The sequence below is a fragment of the Bos indicus x Bos taurus genome, chromosome 24 (assembly GCF_003369695.1).
Source record: "Bos indicus x Bos taurus breed Angus x Brahman F1 hybrid chromosome 24, Bos_hybrid_MaternalHap_v2.0, whole genome shotgun sequence".
In the NCBI taxonomy this organism is placed as follows: domain Eukaryota; kingdom Metazoa; phylum Chordata; class Mammalia; order Artiodactyla; family Bovidae; genus Bos; species Bos indicus x Bos taurus.
The window spans coordinates 2484753-2502198 of NC_040099.1; the positions used below are offsets into that span (position 1 = coordinate 2484753).

At 52.4% G+C, this 17446-nt stretch overlaps 1 protein-coding gene across 3 annotated transcripts in view; it reads left to right on the top strand.

Annotated features, from left to right (window-relative positions):
• Window positions 1-17446, top strand: part of MBP (myelin basic protein) — a 104673-nt gene that overhangs the window by 59832 nt on the left and 27395 nt on the right. For 2 of the 3 annotated variants that reach the window (XM_027526075.1, XM_027526077.1), the window contains exon 1: window positions 12373-12648. In XM_027526075.1, the coding sequence (XP_027381876.1) occupies window positions 12478-12648 (171 nt within the window). In that variant the 5' untranslated portion in view covers window positions 12373-12477. Of the gene's footprint in view, window positions 1-12217; window positions 12649-17446 lie in introns of those variants that run through there. The other variant, XM_027526076.1, reaches the window with a different exon arrangement.

Genomic DNA, 17446 nt, shown 5'->3' on the forward strand with positions numbered 1-17446 from the left:
AGTCTGCCCCTGCACGGCCACGCCATAACCATGGGCCTTCTTGTTCCTCCGCCCTCCCTGGTGACCCTGAGCGCCGAGTGCCAGGGACAGAAGTATTCCACAAACAAGGAGAGTCCTCTTCGCCCTGGCCCACACTAGCAAATTCCAGGCTCCTCAGGCCCCGCCAGCCCCACTGCAGGAATGGCCTGGTCCCATCAGAAACACGCAGGTGCCCGGGCCCTCCTGCTCGCGTGGGCAGCCGGCCACACTTGGCCGCTGCCTGTGAGGAGCGGCTCCCTCCTGCCCTTCATCTCTCTGGACCACGCACTTGTCCCCATCATTTTCACCTGAGGTTCTGTCCAAGGCCTCGTGCTCATAGCCTGGTTTGTGGCCGTCGGTTTAAGGAAGCCCCTGGCAGGACAGGAATTGAGCGCCTGGGCTGAGCTCCAGTCCAGCCCGGCAGTCTCTCGGGCAGAGCCCACGGGCCGCTCTGTGAGGCCAGCACCTGGGGGCCCGTCTCAGGGAGGAAGGGCGACATCTGTGTTTAACCCAAGCCCAGCAGGCCCCACGCCTGGTGGCCAGGGCGGTGCCTCCACTCCCACCAGGATGGAGAGGGGCTGGCAACCCACAGGCAGGGTGGGCAGGATGCTTTCTTGTGTGGACGATCTCGTGAGATGAGACGAGATGCTCTTCTGTTGGATCACGTGTATCAGCAGGCCCGATGTTAGCCCCACTCCGAGCAAGGTGACCTGGACATTTGAGCAGTTTCACACCATCAACCATCATCTGGCCAGGGCCCAGGTCCACCAGACGAAACCACGTCTGCCTCCCTTACAGTCGCTTCCCTGGACTCTGTTGTGGGGGGACAGACGCCTGCGGAAGGAGGCTGGGGTTCTGAGTGGTCCCTGCTGAGCCGGGAGAGGGGTGGGTCGGGAGGTGGGACTGCTTATCCACAAAGCTCTGCAGTGAGACTCCTTCAACACCATGTCCAACCCCTCCTCCCACCACAGAAGCCAGTGGAGAATCAAAATTTATAAAGATCACTTGAAGAAGTCATGTTGTCCATCAGTTTCGATTTCTGAGCTTCTGCTTGCTTTTTTATGGGCTGTGGGAAACCTAATCACCTTCTCTTGGTTTTTGAGGATCTAATATCTCTTCTAGCTTAGATCTAATATCTAAGCTAGTGGAGGTGATGGAATTCCAGTTGAAATCATCATTCTGAAAGATGATGCTGTGAAAGTGCTGCACTCAATATGCCAGCAAATTTGGAAAACTCAGCAGTGGCCACAGGACTGGAAAAGGACAGTTTTCATTCCAATGCCAAAGATAGGCAATGCCAAAGAATGCTCAAACTACTGCACAATTGCACTCATCTCACACACTAGTAAAGTAATGCTCAAAATTCTCCAAGCCAGGCTTCAGCAATACATGAACCGTGAACTTCCAGATGTTCAAGCTGGTTTTAGAAAAGGCAGAGGAACCAGAAATCAAATTGCCAACATCTGCTGGGTCATCGAAAAAGCAACAGAGTTCCAGAAAAACATCTATTTCTGCTTTATTGACTATGCCAAATCCTTTGACTGTGTGGATCACAATAAACTGTGGAAAATTCTGAAAGAGATGGGAATATCAGACCACCTGACCTGCCTCTTGAGAAACCTATATGCAGGTCAGGAAGCAACAGTTAGAACTGGACATGGAACAACAGACTGGTTCCAAATAGGACAAGGAGTACGTCAAGGCTGTATATTGTCACCCTGCTTACTTAACTTCTATGCAGAGTACATCATGAGAAACGCTGTGCTGGAAGAAGCACAAGCTGGAATCAAGATTGCCGGGAGAAATATCCATAACCTCAGATATGCAGATGACACCACCCTTATGGCAGAAAGTGAAGCAGAACTAAAGAGCCTCTTGATGAAAGTTAAAGAGGAGAGTGAAAAAGTTGGGTTAAAGCTCAACATTCAGAAAATGAAGATCATGGCATCTGGTCACATCACTTCATGGGAAATAGATGGGGAAACAGTGTCAGACTTTATTTTGGGGGGGCTCCAAAATCACTGCAGATGGTGATTGCGGCCATGAAATTAAAAGACGCTTACTCCTTGGAAGGAAAGTTATGACCAACCTAGATAGCATATTCAAAAGCAGAGACATTACTTTGCCAACAAAGGTCCATCTAGTCAAGGCTATGGTTTTTCCAATGGTCATGTATGGATGTGAGAGTTGGACTCTGAAGAAAGCTGAGTGCCGAAGAATTGATGCTTCTGAACTGTGGTGTTGGAGAAGACTCTTGAGAGTCCCTTGGACTGCAAGGAGATCCAACCAGTCCATTCTGAAGGAGATCAGCCCTGGGATTTCTTTGGAAGGAATGATGCTAAAGCTGAAACTCCAGTACTTTGGCCACCTCATGCGAAGGGTTGACTCATTGGAAAAGACTCTGATGCTGGGAGGGATTGGGGGCAGGAGGAGAAGGGGACGACAGAAGATGAGATGGCTGGATGACATCACTAACTCGATGGACATGAGTCTGAATGAACTCCGGGAGTTGGTGATGGACAGGGAGGCCTGGCGTGCTGCGATTCATGGGGTCACAAAGAGTCGGACACAACTGAGCAACTGAACTGACTGACTGAATATCTTCTGCAATGGGCTGGAGTGTTGGATAACTTGTTGGGTTCCTCACCGTCTCTGTCTCCCTTAAGGTTTTCTTGGCTCTCAAGAACAGCCTATGACCTCAGGTGGCCCGCCCGCCCCACCCCCGCCTTCTGATCCAGGTTGCCCACCCTGAAGGACCTGGCCTAGGGGTCACACGTTCGGCAGGTCACTGTCCCAGTGTGAGACGACCTGGAACTGCGATCTTTGTGCTAACCTGCATTGTACAGGGGTGTCAATGGTGTCAATAATCTTTAAGAGAATATTTAATGGAGGAAATATGGAGGAAAAGTGTAAGTTGTAAAGCATGAGTGTAAAAACAGCAAGTGGAAGACCAGGTCCCTAAAGATTCCCTGCGCTTTTGTGGATTCTGCAATGACGGCTGCTGTCATCTGCTCCACGCTGGTCCTCTTAGAGAGAAACAAAGGATTCGTATAAACAGTTATGACAGCAGCACCTTGTGGTTCACTGGGGCCCGTGGACTTATTTCTGGAGAACACTTCCTAACACGACTGTGAGCTAGGAGACCAGGTGGCGAATCAGTACAGGAGAAAACCGCTGCGTGCCAGGCCAGGGGCCTCCAGCCGCTCTGAAGCCCTCCTTCGTGCATTTAGAGGAAAGTGTCCCAGAGCCCCGTGCCCACCCCGGCCCAGAAGGGGAGGGCCCCGTTCCACGCAGGGTCACTGTGTGATCCGTCTCCAGGTGGTTTCTGCCTTGGGTACCACGGACATTACAGCAGGGTGGGGATGGGAGGGCGGGGTCCCCGTGACCTCAGTGGGCCTCCTAAGCATTGCCTGAGCTCCTGGGAACCCTGGTGCCAGCAGCTCGAATGTGAACTGTGTGGACCTCAACAGCTCCTGAGACATGGTCTGCACTCGCCTGCATTCAGGCCCCATGAGAGACACCAGGGAGCCACTGGGGAGGCAGACCCCCCAGGGAGAAAGGGCAGACGGTGGAGACCCACGGTTCTGAGCCAGAGACCTGTGCTGGGGCACACGCCGAGCAAGGCAATTCAGTTGTGACTTTGGTTTGGGGATTTTTTTTTCCTGTAATTTAACAGGTGACCCCATGGACTGTAGCCGGCCAGGCTCCTCTGTCCATGGGATTCTCCAGACAAGAATACTGGAGCGGGTTGCCATGCCCTCCTCCAGGGGATCTTCCTGACTCAGGGATCAAACCTTGGTCTTCTGCAATACAGGCAGACTTTTTTTCCCTTCTTTTTCTTTCTTTCTTTCTTTTTTTTTTCACTATCTGAGCCATCAAGGAAGCCCTAGAATAAGAAAGTAAAATTACAGATTACAGTTTGGGCTGTAAACTTAATTAGATATGCCACCCAAAGCTACTATTTTGAAAACCAAGGTAAAAATGTAGATACAACCAGTGAGTCTGAGCCCTCAAAATGAAGGAACAAATTTTATTTTCTGAGGGATGTCATATGGGGAGCAAGCACATGTATATTATATGTACCAGAAGCTCCTCTGGGAAGCTGCTGGAGGTCAGTGGCAAAATGAGGACTGTGGGTTCAGAGTGGCGTTCAGGGCTTGGGCCTCCTGCCCGGCAGGAGAGAGGGTTGTTGGGACTCTGGGGCTTCCCGGCGTGTCCGGGCCCTGCCCAGAAGACCAGCAGCAAGGCTGCTCCCCTCGGTGAAGGACGCGTGGACAGACGCAGGCTCTCGGCAGGAGGGTCAGAAAGTGACTACTAGCCTCCCTCGGTGAAGGACGCGTGGACAGACGCAGGCTCTCAGCAGGAGGGTCAGAAAGTGACTACTAGCCTCCCTCGGTGAAGGGGCGTGTGGACAGACGCAGGCTCTCAGCAGGAGGGTCAGAAAGTGACTACTAGCCTCCCTCGGTGAAGGGGCGTGTGGACAGACTCAGGCTCTCGGCAGGAGGGTCAGAAAGTGACCTGAGTGCATCCCTTTTATTCTGAGATGATGCCTTCTTGTTCTTTTCTTGTACTTTCCCAAATTCCCTTTCTTCCTTTTGTGTAGGCTAGTACATGGTAATTTCTTGTTTTCTCTTAATGTCTTGTTCAGTCACTAAGTTACGTCTGACTCTTTGAGACCCTGTGGACTGCACCATGCCAGGCTTCTCTGTCTATCTCCTGGAGCTTGCTCAAACTCACGTCCATGGAGTCAGTGATGCCATCCAACCATCTCATCCTCTGTCGTCCCCTTCTCTTCCTACCTTCAATCTTTCCCAGCATCAGGGTCTTTTCCAATGACTCAGTTCTTCGCATCAGGTAACCAAAGTATTGTAGCTCCAGCCTCAGCAATAGTCCTTCCAATGAATACTCAGAGTTGATTTCCTTTAGGATGGACTGGTTGGATCTCCTTGCTGTCCAAGGGACTCTCAAGAGTCTTCTCTGGCAGCACAGTTTGAAAGCATCAATTTCTTGATGCTCAGCCTTCTTTATGATCCAACTCTCAGAGCCATGCATGACTACTGGAAAGACCATAGATTTGACTAGACGGATCTTTGTGTCTTAGCAAAGATGAAAGCTTCCCAGACTTCTGGAAATGCCAGTCTAAAGACCTCACTCCTCATTTTTACTATTTGACTGCTCCATGAAGCCTGGGAACCTCCCTTTAAATGAGGGTGATGCGCATGAATGAGCCAGCAATGATGATGTGTGGTGGGCTAAGCCTCTACCATGCAGTTTTAAAGTGTATTCTTGGCAAAACCTCTAATTAGCTGAGTGATGATCATTTTTATTGTCTCTAGCTTCATTAAAGATCTGGTCAGCTGTGAATATGAAATTTTATTAAACTTCCCTGATGAAATTATAGTTGCATGATCCCTTAGGCCTTATGTTTCAAGCTATCTAATCACAGGAATTTTAAAAAGTTAAATTAATTATAGTGAGAAGAAGCCCACCATGACTTATATCTTGTCAATAGAAGGTTTTCATTTTGTTGTTAAATTTAATAGATGGACTCGCCTTCACAGAGGGGGGTTCTATATGTGTCTTATTCTGGTGGGAGGAGGGATACAGTCCTGCTCTGACAAACAGCATGTACTTTCTACTGTGTGAACCTGAGCTGTTGATGTTGTGCAGTCACTAAGTCGTGCCCGACTCCTTGCAACCCCGTGGACTGCAGCTCTCCAGGGTTCCCTATCCGTCACTGTCTCCCGAAGCTTCCTCACACTCACGTCCATTGGGTCGGTGATACCCTCCAACCATCTCACCCTCTGTGGCATTTGAAGATACAGGAAAACTCAGAGGTGAAGCTGCAGCCGTCCTCACGCTGGCCTCTCCTGAACTCAGGAAGCTGTAAGCGGCTCCCGGGGGGGTGGAACAGAGCGGCCACCACGTTGGCCCAAAGCTGGGAAAAGCCGTGAGTCCCAGCCAGACCAGCGCTCTCCCCACAGAGGAGGAAGGTGCAGCCTTCCCTAAGAGCCCAGAGGGTGGGAAACAACGGCGCGTCAAGGGCGCTGGGTCTCAAGGTCGGCAGCATCTCCTATGCTGCCCTTCCCTGGCAGTGACTGGGCATGGGGGCACGGGTGAACAGCGATGTCACTGGACGTGTGTAGTGCTGGGTTAAAGGGTCAGCCTGGTTATTTGGAGAAGGAATAGCTCACTGGCCACTCCTCCCCAGCCAGTCAAAAAAAGAGCAGAATTGGGGGCCACCCTGTGCATTCTGGAGAAGGCAGTGGCACCCCACTCCAGTACTCTTGCCTGGAAAATCCCATGGACGGAGGAGCCTCGTAGGCTACAGTCCATGAGGTCACTAAGAGTCAGACACGACTGAGCAACTTCACTTTGACTTTTCACTTTCATGCATTGGAGAAGGAAATGGCAACCCACTCCAGTATTCTTGCCTGGAGAATCCCAGGGACGGGGGAGCCTGGTGGGCTGCCGTCTGTGGGGTCGCACAGAGCTGGACACGACTGAAACGACTTAGCAGCAGCAGCAGCAGCTGCGCATTCTGCCTCTGGGTCTGGGGTGTGGCTTGGCATCTGTATTGCTTCTTGTATGTTCACACACACACACTCACATACGTGGTTTTGATGCAAGTCGGTAATGGAGTATAATTGCCAAGAATGTGGTAGAAAACAGCATAAGGTATACAATCTAGGTAAAGACAGTCATTTAAATACAGAACAGCACTCACTGAATCATCACGGTTTGTTTGAGACCATCATGTATGAATGTGTGATGTTTGTCGTTTTCTGGTTACAGTGAGACAATGGGTATAAGTAGCAGTTATATAAACAAGCAAGGGCTCAGAGCTTCTGCATGGTCGCAGGGTGACGTGTCCACAGTCAGAGCTGCAATGTGATTTTCAGGATCCCTCAACTCAGCCTTTCTGAGTGTTCAACAGGCATTAGCACATTATGCCAAGGACAGCTGGTGTAGTAAATTGGGAGCAGATGGTTATGCGTGCCTGTGGGGTGGGCAGGACGGGGTGTAGGGGGAGGCAAGGCAGCCGCTCCCACCCTGCAGAGCTCTGGGGGACCCAGGGCCCTGTTGCTCGCAGAGGAGGCCCTGGCTGGGCTCTGGGAAGCCCTCCCATCTCTCCCAGTCAGTGCCTCTGTTACACAGAAATGTCTCAGCCATCGGTCATCTGCAGTTAATGTCACCCTGAGAGGCAAAACCTAGGGTCAGGTAAAGGCAGTGGGGGCCCGCATGGAGTACCCAGAACTGGGGGTGGCCTGCAGCTGGGGCCTCAGAGTAAGCATCACCTCCTACGTGGAGCCCTGCTTCACTTGCTCTGCCTCGGTTTGCTCACCTGAGCAAGTGGACTTGTAAATGACCTGCTCCGTATGGCTGCTGGTCACACTTATAAAACTTCCAGCGAGAGCTCAGCTTTCCCTCCTGGACCATCACCAGGCTCTGCATCTATGGAAGGGGTGGCCCAGGCAGACCCCCAGCCTGCCCAGTCCCACGTGTGCCACTACAGGAGCCTCTAGGTGCCAGAGACAAGCGTGCGGCCCCACCTCCCTATTCATGACCACAGACACCGCCGGAGGCTTGGGGCCCTCATCTGGTGGGCAGGGGGTCAAGGTCAGCCTCTGGAGACCCTCCTGGCGACACCTTGCAGGTCCTGACCCTGCACACGGGGCAGCCTGTGCTTCCTGCACCATCCCCTGCACACGGGGCAGCCTGTGCTTCCTGAGCCGTCCCCTGCACACGGGGCAGCCTGTGCTTCCTGAGCCGTCCCCTGCACACGGGGCAGCCTGTGCTTCCTGCACCGGCCCCTGCACACCGGGCAGCCTGTGCTTCCTGTGCCGTCCACATGGTCTGGTTTGCTGCAGACAGTGCAGAGCACAGGTGGATGAAACGACCTGGGGGATGAGCCCTGCTTGACAGCCACGCTCCATGTGAGTGACTCACCCAGCACCTGCGCTCGGCTTTGCACTTGGAGAAAGGCAAGGCAGGGATGCTAAGGGCTTTATCTGGAACCTTGGAGCCGTGCTGAGGGGTTTCTCTGAACCTCCGCAAATTGCCAGAAAGAATTCAGTTGTGCAGGTGAATTCATTTCTAAGCCAGAGCTCTCTAGACCCTGGCATCCAGCCTTTTGGGATGGAAGGAAATTCTCTGTTAAAAATGGTGGAACAGCTGGGAACTAAGTCCTTCCAGCCGAGAAGAGAGAGCAGAGTCTGGGTTCTGTTGCTTGCTGGTGGAGTCCGGCCTGGGAGACAGCACTTCCAGGTTCAGTACCTTGTGCCACCCCAGTGACCTGAGGGGACAAGTCTGGCAGGGTCCCCGCCTTTAGGGATGGCACTGCCAGCTGAGAACAATTTAGGTGGACCTGAGGCAGTCCCTCTGTGAGGCTGACCGCGTAGAAGCTGCATCGAGAGAAGCTCAGTCCAAATGCCTGGAGCAGACCTCCCAGTGGGTGGGGGCTGGGGGGCAGGTGTCAAGGTCAGGGGGGACAGGGGGTGGAGGCCAAGCACGCGGAGCCGGGCACACCGCAGGGCCTGGGGGAGAACTGAGAGGCCGGAGCAGCCCGTCATGGAGGGCAGGGGAGGATGCTCCTGAGGGCCAAGGCAGGGTCGGTCCTGGGAACCATCAAGGTCACGGTCAAGGTCATGGTCACACCAGAGCTGAGCGCCCAGGAGCTCCCGTTCCATGAGCTGCAGGGCCCAGCAGGGCCATGAGCAAACTCGGCTCGGGTAAGTAAAGGAAGAGGTGATGTGGTCAGGGGCGTCTGGAGTAACCCGGGAGAAACTGCAGACTCCGACCCCGGCCTGCTGGTGGCGGGGGGTGGGGGAGGGGAGGGGCAGGATGCCAAGGACCCACAGGCCAGGTGGTCACAGCGAGACCCTGGGCTGGAGCCTCCCCGGGGCGTGTGACACTGGTGAGTTGCTCCAAACAGTCATCACTGCCCCGATGTCACCATCCTGGTCTGCAGGGCAGGGGGTCTCTGTGCCCCAGAAACCACCTTCCAACTTACTAGGTCCTCAGCTTCTCAGAGACACTTGTGATTTTAACACCGCCACCCTCAAAAGTGCACTTCCCTAAGTTTCCTGGGGTGGGTTTACCCATTAGACGGAGGTGTGACTTTTTTAAGACGTTTTCTTCCAATTTCCTGTAGAATCTAAACAGTAACTGAGAGAGGATTATAAATGTCTGTTGGGGTCCTGCCAGATCTGAGCCACTCACATTGTGCACCAGAGTTCTGCTCCAGAATTACCCTCTAAATAAGAACTCTGCCTCTTCGATGAAAGCTGTTATGAATTGACAAATTAACACTGCACTTGTCCTTACCGAAAATGCTGCAGATCCACAGATTTTAGCTTCTCCTTGGGCTCCTTGCATCCCGGGAGAAGCAACTTCCAGGACACAAACGCCCTTCTCTGTGCCTCACAAATAACCATATTCAGGGACACAAAGGCTGACTGTTGTAAAAATATTAGTATTCAGATGCGCTTGTGTTTCGTTAATGCATTTAACCACGTACAATATAGCGATTGTTTCCCGTTCACATTTGCATTAATTTATATTAGCCACAGAATCTAAAGCACAGCGAGAAAAGCAGACCCTTTCTGTTGCAACCTATAAATTAGCTCTGCGTCCCTGTAAAAATCTACAGCCTGGTGCCGGCCACAGCATTCTTCAGGGTGCTGTCTCAGGACGGTGCGAGGTGGTGAGGGCCTGATATGTGGTAAATATGAGTGGTTTCGTGTGGTTCATTTAATCAGTGTCAGAAACGATGTGCCACGCTCTAAGTGATGGGTTTGTAAGGCTTGTAGCGTGGCTGGCGTAAGGCACAGTTGACACCTGCGTGCACCCTCTTAGGAGCAGGAGAGAGACCCCAGGACCCCGCGGCCTGGCTGTTTGCCTGGTAGTTGGTGTCCAACAGACATTTATGATGTCCGTACTCCGCTTTGGGAGCATAGGTCAATATATTGACTGCACAATGAATGTCACCCAGGGACAGTCTCTTGAACTCTCTGATTTTGTTAAAGGAGTGTGCACCCTTCAGTTTTTGTAATTTATATTGTGGAAGTAGGTGCTGTAGATGTAAAGCCTCCCCTGAACACGTGTGATGAAAGAGGAGGCCCTCCATGCGCCCATCACCCAGATTGGCCGACCCTTCCTGACAGCCCCGGACACGACCTTGGCCCTGCCTTGACTTAGCCCCTCCTACCTGTGTTCACCCGCACCTGTGCTCAGGCTGAGTCTTCTTCTCCCTTAAGGTCTGGTCCTGCCCACACCCTGTTCCTTGACTGTCTCTGGGCACTTTCTGGAAAAAAAGAAAAAAAAAATCCCTTCACCTCAACCCCTGAAGCCTGCACAGGCTGGCCAGCCTGTCTCTTGAAGTGCATCCTCCCTTCAGCCCCTCCCCCCACCATCCCCCTTTACCTCCCCCGCCGGCCCCCTCCCCACCCCCTCACCGCATCCTGCCCCGCCATCACCCCTTCCCGCCCCCACTGGCTCCCCGTCTCCCTCAGGCCTCACACCTGCCCCCTGGGGCTCCAAGCCTCCCTGCTCCCAAGTAAACACACCAAGCTCCTTCCCTAGGACTGTCTCCCGGGCATCCTTCCCTGCAGAAGCATGTTGCCCCCACCCCCCTGTCCCCGAGCGGCCCACACTCTCACACTGTCCCCTCAGTAGGTTGTCCTGACGCCCGTGTCCCGCTTCCTTTCGTGTCGTCACTCGACGTGACTTCACACAGTCTGTGTCCTATGGCAGCCACAGCAAATGACCGCAAACAGGACTTCAAACAGCGGGGAACTCTCCTCTCCCGGCTCTGGAGGCCAGAAACCTGCACCAGGTGTGGGCGGGGCGGCGCTCTCCCTGGTATCTCTGGGGAGGGGCTGCCCTGAGCCTCCCACATCCCTGCGTCCTGGAGACCCTGAGTTGTGGACACACCAGGCCACGGTCTGCTTCCACACCACATGGCCTCTCCTCTGTGTGTCTGCATCCAGATGCCCTCTGCTCACAGGGACACCAGTCACTGGGTCAGGGCCCACCCTACACTAGTGTGACCCCATCTTGACCTGATGACATCTGCCAAGACCAGAGGTCCAGAGAAGTTCACATGCATGGGTGCTGGGGGTTAGGATGTGGACACACCATCTAGAGGACACCATTCAACTCATATTGCTCATTTTCATCTCTGTTCATGAGACAAGGACCACATTTTTGTTGAACTAGTGCAGGACATTACGTTTGCCAGGTACTCGGTAAGGCTGGGTGGATGGATGGATGTGTAGATAAGTGGATGGGTGGGTAGATGGATGGATGGGTAGATAAGTGGATGGATGGATGGATAAGTGGATGAGTGGGTGGGTGGATGCTGTTGGTAAATGTCAGTGAATAGATTGCTGGGCAGTTAGATGGATGGATGCTGTTACAGGAAAGTGTGAGTATACCCACAATTTTTGTCGATGCGTAATAAACTTTGGAGAGGAATGTTCAATTATACCCATCTTTGTAATTGAGAGCAAGATGAGGTCCTGCCATTCTTAAGAGAAATGCTGTGTATTTTTGTGAAAAGCTAAGGGAGAGTGGTGTGCAACATGAGACACCCCCTTCCCACTCAAGTTTTCTGATTGTCACTGCTTGCAGAGGAGAAGCCCAACCAAAATGTCCTGAATAAGCAGTTCTGTCCTGCAAGAGGCCTCTTGTGGACTCTGGGAAGTAAAGAATTCTAAACACCCCGTTTCTTTAAGGCATGAATTGCAAAAGACGTGGGAGGTTCCATTTTTACTGAGAACACTAAAAATACCTTTTGTCAAATACATGCTTCCGACACGCTTGGCTTGGGCACCAGTGGCCTTTTAGGTGATAAATGTGCCATCAAGGTGCCCAGAACCCTGGAGCCTCCCAGGGAAGGAGTGGCAGCACCCAGGGGCGATGTTGTGCATGGCTGTGTTTGCTCTGGGAGGCCTGGTGCCCAGTCCGGAGCCCCTGCGACGATCCCCAGGGCCCCTGAGATACAGAGCCGCCACCAAGAGAGAGGCTCGGGCCGGGCGGGTCCTCCCCAGGGCAGTCAGGGGCCACACAGGGCTGCATGGCGCCCACACCCTCCGTGGATTCTGTAGGAGACGGCCAGTTCGCCAACCGGGAAGAAAGCGGCATTGTCCGTGGCCCGCTCTGCACAGCCCCGTTCACATCTCGCTGTTGTTTGCAGGAGCGGCAGATGTGGTCCCGAACAATGGGGCCCCCTCGCAGGACACGGCGGTGACAGACTCCAAGCGCACAGCGGACCCGAAGAATGCCTGGCCCGAGGCCAGCCCAGCTGACCCGGGGGGCCGCCCCCACCTGGTCCGCCTCTTTTCCCGAGATGCCCCGGGCCGGGAGGACAACACCTTCAAAGACCGGCCCTCGGAATCAGACGAGCTCCAGACCATCCAGGAAGACAGTGCGGCCGCTCCCGGGGCGGTGGACGCAATGGCGGCCCAGAAGAGACCCTCCCAGAGATCCAAGTACCTGGCCTCGGCGAGCACCATGGACCACGCCAGGCACGGCTTCCTCCCCAGACACAGAGACACGGGCATCCTCGACTCCCTCGGCCGCTTCTTTGGCTCGGACAGGGGTGCGCCCAAGCGGGGCTCAGGCAAGGTGAGCTCCGAGGAGTAGAGGCGCACGACACGGGCGTCCCCGGGGGAGTGAGTGGGGCGGGAAGGGGACCCGCGGGTGGACTCAGCCCCGAGAGGAGGCGCAGCGTCTTGCTGGAGATGCTTAGGAGCCCCTGGGTCTCGGCTTTTGAAGTTCCCACCCTCCTCCCCCCGCTGACCAGGGATGCAGTCGGAACGCGGTTCAGGGTGGAGAACATTCTGAGTTCGCATCTCTGGGGTGGCGTGGGTGTGGGCGCCGCAGAAAGGGAGCCCTGTGCTGGGGCCTCCTGTGTCTCGTGCTTGGGGGCTTGAGTGCTGGTTCCGCTTCTGCTCCCGCGCTCCGGGGTCAACACTGGGCTAAGCCCATTTGTTCTTGGACTCAGTGCCGCTAGCCTCGAGTTGCCTTGTAACAATACTGCGATTGAGGACTTTGGGACAAATTTAAATTCGCCTTGAGCAGACGTTGTCTTTTGTCTGAGTCGCAGAGGGGAATAAATGAAGTGTGTCTGTGGGTCAAAACTGTATGATTTTGTTACTCTGTTCGTTTGAATATAGAATTTGCGCTTTCATTATTTAAATGTTCTGTAGAGAAAAATGTATCACAAGAGAAAACTGCTCCTATTGTGGTCCAGGTTGCAGCAGTGGCTACTGGACTTGATGGTGAATAGATCTTTCATGGTTGACGTTTCATTGAAAAGCTAATCCCCAAGTGACAATCAGATAGCAAATACACAGCCTGCGTGGCACCTGATTTTTAGAGCGTTGGACAGCTGGGGGATTTTGGAAAGAGTGAGGCTTTCCATAAAAGCCCCTGGTTTATTGGGGGTGCTCACAAAACTCCTAAGATGCCCTTTGCTTCTGGCTGTGTCCTGTGCTTATCCTGAAAGGCCCAGGGAGGCACGAGGCTTCTGAGCCGAGTGTGGGCAGAGGCCCTTGATGTCCTGGTCTCATCCTCAATGCTGGGGCCCTGGGAGCGCGGGAATTTCTCAGATTTGCTTTAGTCTCTAGCTACAGTTCTTAAAATGACTGACGATCCTGATGTTGTTAAAGATAAAACAGATGTCAGCTGCGCATGTGTGGTGTCAAGGTGCGCTGAGGTTTTCGGGCACCTGCTTGGAGCTGAGGTCTGTCGTGTGGCCTTCTAGTGAATAACTCAGTGTACCTTCCGGGCTTCTAGAGTTTGTTTCCTGACGGTTTCCTTCTGCGTCCTGTACTTTGGGGCAGTCGTACCCCACCCCTTAAAAGTGGGTCAGCTGACCCATTTCTAATGCTAGTTTCAATCCGAGATGCTATCAAGCCACACCGGACCCTGGCTGCCTAACCCAGTCTTGCAAAGCACCTCACATGCCTGTAGTGTCACCAGTTTCGAAACCTTAACTATGCTGCTTAACCCAAAGCAAAAATACAGGTGCGGAGACTAAACAGCTGGAGAGCATCTGTTATAAAACAAGCTTCGTTTCAGTGGTGACAGGTTAAGCTAAAATCAGACTGTGAAAGCATTTATGTCAGTTGCTGTGACCTTATCTCAAAATGACTGTATTATACATACAGGTTTTTCTTCCTTTGTGTAAAAGTTCAACATTGATTGCATAAAGTCTCATATTCCTCAACATTTTCAAAGAAAAGATGCCTCAGAAGTAGACTTCCATGTCGCAAACTAGCCTTGCTAGATTATCAAGAATCTAGATTAAAACATTTTCACAGGATTTAAAAAATAAAAACAATGTTGAAATAGTTGATTTAGTACTTTTAAAAGTATCAATTCTGTTCACGCCTGGGTCTTGAATAAAGAAGATTTTTAAATGAACAGCTTTGCCCTTTGATGCCAATGAAATCCATTAGAATTTTAATGTGAAATCATATCTGTGATTGCTTATTACAAACACTGGCCAGGGTACATTCCTGTCTTTGCTGAAAATATGCAGTGGGGCTTCCTGGAAATACTCTTCAGCTCACCTGTTTTCCTGTGGATGTTTTGTTCACTTTTAAACACTGGAGGTATGAGCATAATACACTCTATACCCAATGACACACTTGCAATGGCTAGAAGTCTGCAGTTTTTTATTGGTGTGGGTTTGTTTCTTGGTTCTGATTTTATTTTTGCTTTGCTCTGTTGATAAACCAGGAGAGCCCTCATCTTATTAGATGCTAGAAAGGTCTTTTGGACTGAAGCATGTGAAGCTGAATGGAGCCCTTGGCTCCTGGAAAAGGGGCTGTTTGTCACCTGCCCCGCTCCTCCGAGGACACGTTGGGGGCCCCGGGGTGAGCAGCGCCCCCAGTGCTGGGAGTGCACAAACACACCCACCCTTTGTGCGGCCAGGAGTTGGCATTCAGGGAAAGCACACACAAATTCCTTGAGGAGGCATATTCTTTTGAGAGCCTTAAATGAAAAGTGCATTCATGGAGACCACTCGCCTTTGTTTTGGGAGGAAAGAAAGACGGAGTTGTTGTGTTTAAGGAGCAGGTTTCCAAGTCCCTGGACAGTGGGGCCCTGTGAGGGCCAGCACTGTATCCTCAGGCTTCACCCCAGAATCTTGACCCCTTAGCTTGGAGAGTAACCAAGGTGGCCACAGTGACCTGGGCAGCCCCCTAGAGGGACTCGAGGAGAAGGCCTGTGTCGCCTTCCTCCACGAGAGCCCGCCCTCCTGCAGGCTTAGGTCCTAGCCGTTATGCCTGTTTCCCATTATGCCTGCTGACTTTGCGGTCAGAGCCGCGTCTGTGGACCGCTGGTTTCAGCGCCCATGGCCGTCCGTGTCCAGCCTCCCTTCGCTGCCCCTGGTCTTGACTGTGGGGGGTGAGAACCTTTGCTGCCAATTAGCGCCCTGGGGACAAGCAGTCTTGGAAATTAGTCATAGTGTTCTGTTCCCTGCCTTTTCTCCACTGCATTTTAATTTCACTCACATTCTAGTTGTACAGTAACTGCTAACTCCTCATTGTTAACAGGGTACCCTAATGCTGGAGATGTGTTCTGTAACCCCCGGGGAGGGTGACATTGGAGGGTGATGTGAAGGACACGGCAGGAAGGGTCTGGGTAAGGTGCCCCCTCCATCGAGTCTGGCCCCGGGCTTGGGGCCAGTAGAGCTGCACTCACTCACCTCTGCTGGGAGTGAGTCCGCTCACAACACACAACCCAGGAATCTCAGTGTCACCCACCCAGCCACGCAGCACATGGGTTTGCCAAGAGATTTGGCCAGAGACCTTTCTAGAGAAAAATCTCTTTATGCTGGGTGTACTTGTTTCCACACCCAAAGAAACACTTGCTGAGATTTACTACAGGAATCCCTTCTGAAGTATTAATGTCATTCTTCTGATCGATTATGGATCAGCTATTGATTGGCTCCCAGTACTTCGCCGTGTCCTCCTGCGGCCTCCACACCCTCAGCGCTCCGGGCGAGAGGTCGGTCAGAATGTGACGCCCCTGTGTGGGCGGCAATGTACTGGTCCTCCGAGCGAAACGTTTGTAAATTGTGTTGATGTATTTAATGCTGATTGCCTTCTGCTGTCTGTATTCCGATTTGATTTTGTGATGACCTTTTACTTTTTATATATCTCTCCCTTTTTAATGCATTTATTAAACATTTTAACACACTAATTCATAGCACGTGAGTTTTTTAAGTTGTCTTTTTTGACGTCCCTCCCTTACTAAACACATGTGTGACTGGCTTCCTGACAGCAGCTGAACAACAGGTGAGTCTGGCGCCTGCGCACCCGCTCTGTGCTCTGCTTTCAAGCATCAGCTTTACACACAGAGCTTTCTGTTCTCTGATCCTTCTGTGAGGACAGTTCTCACTCTGCCTGATTGTTAGTATTTCTTGAAAATGCCGTCCTGCACACGTCGGGGGAGTGTCTCTACCCTCCTGTGTGTCTGGGACACGGAACCCACAACAGCACTTATTGAGTGATTGAGCACAGAAAGACTGCCCCCAGCTGGACTCCCCGGAGGGTGCAGACCAGGCGGTCAGATCAACACTGGAGAATCTGAGGTCCGAGTGTGAGGCAGACAGTGACTATGCAAGGTGGAGTGCAAGCTGGGAGCCTTGGTAAGCCGGAAATAAACACGTGTGCTGTGCTAGGGCGCTTCAGTCGTGTCCGACTCGTTTTACGACCCCATGGACTGTAGCCCGCCAGGCTCCTCTGTCTGTGGAATTCTCCAGGCACGAATACTGGAGTGGGTTGCCATTTCCTCCTCCAGGGGATCTTCCTGACCCAGGGATCAAACCTGAGTCTCCTGCATTGCAGGCAAATTCTTTACTGAATGAGCCACAGGAAAGCCCCAGAAATAAGCATAAAGATATGGAATTAATTTTGATTTATCTTCCATTCATCTGTACCCATACCCTGCCACCAGACCCTCTTCTTAATTCATCTCCTGTTAAACTCACTTCCACTTTCTGGTGTTGATTTCCATCATCATTGACTTTCCTTTTGGCAAAAGGAATGGCCGATTCTTACTGGTTGACAGAGAGCTCCGCTTGATATCTGAGAGACTATCTCATCATGAGGGAAAAAAACACACCCTCAGTCTCTCGTGCGAATTACTAAGGTGCGGAGTCAGCATCCCAGAACTGGAGAAGCCTCTTGTCACACTCTGGTTAATAGGTTATCTTCGAGTTTTTCCGTCACAGACATCACAACACTCTTACGTGCCCAGAAATCATCCTGCTTCATTGGAAGCAGTAAAAGGCGGGCAGGGGTGACACGTGACGCCTTCCTGCCTCTTCTCCTCCCACCTGGGCTGGCTCCCCCACTTCTTCTGCCAGAGATAACCTCCCCTTGACCCTGAGCGTATCTGGACGGGAGGC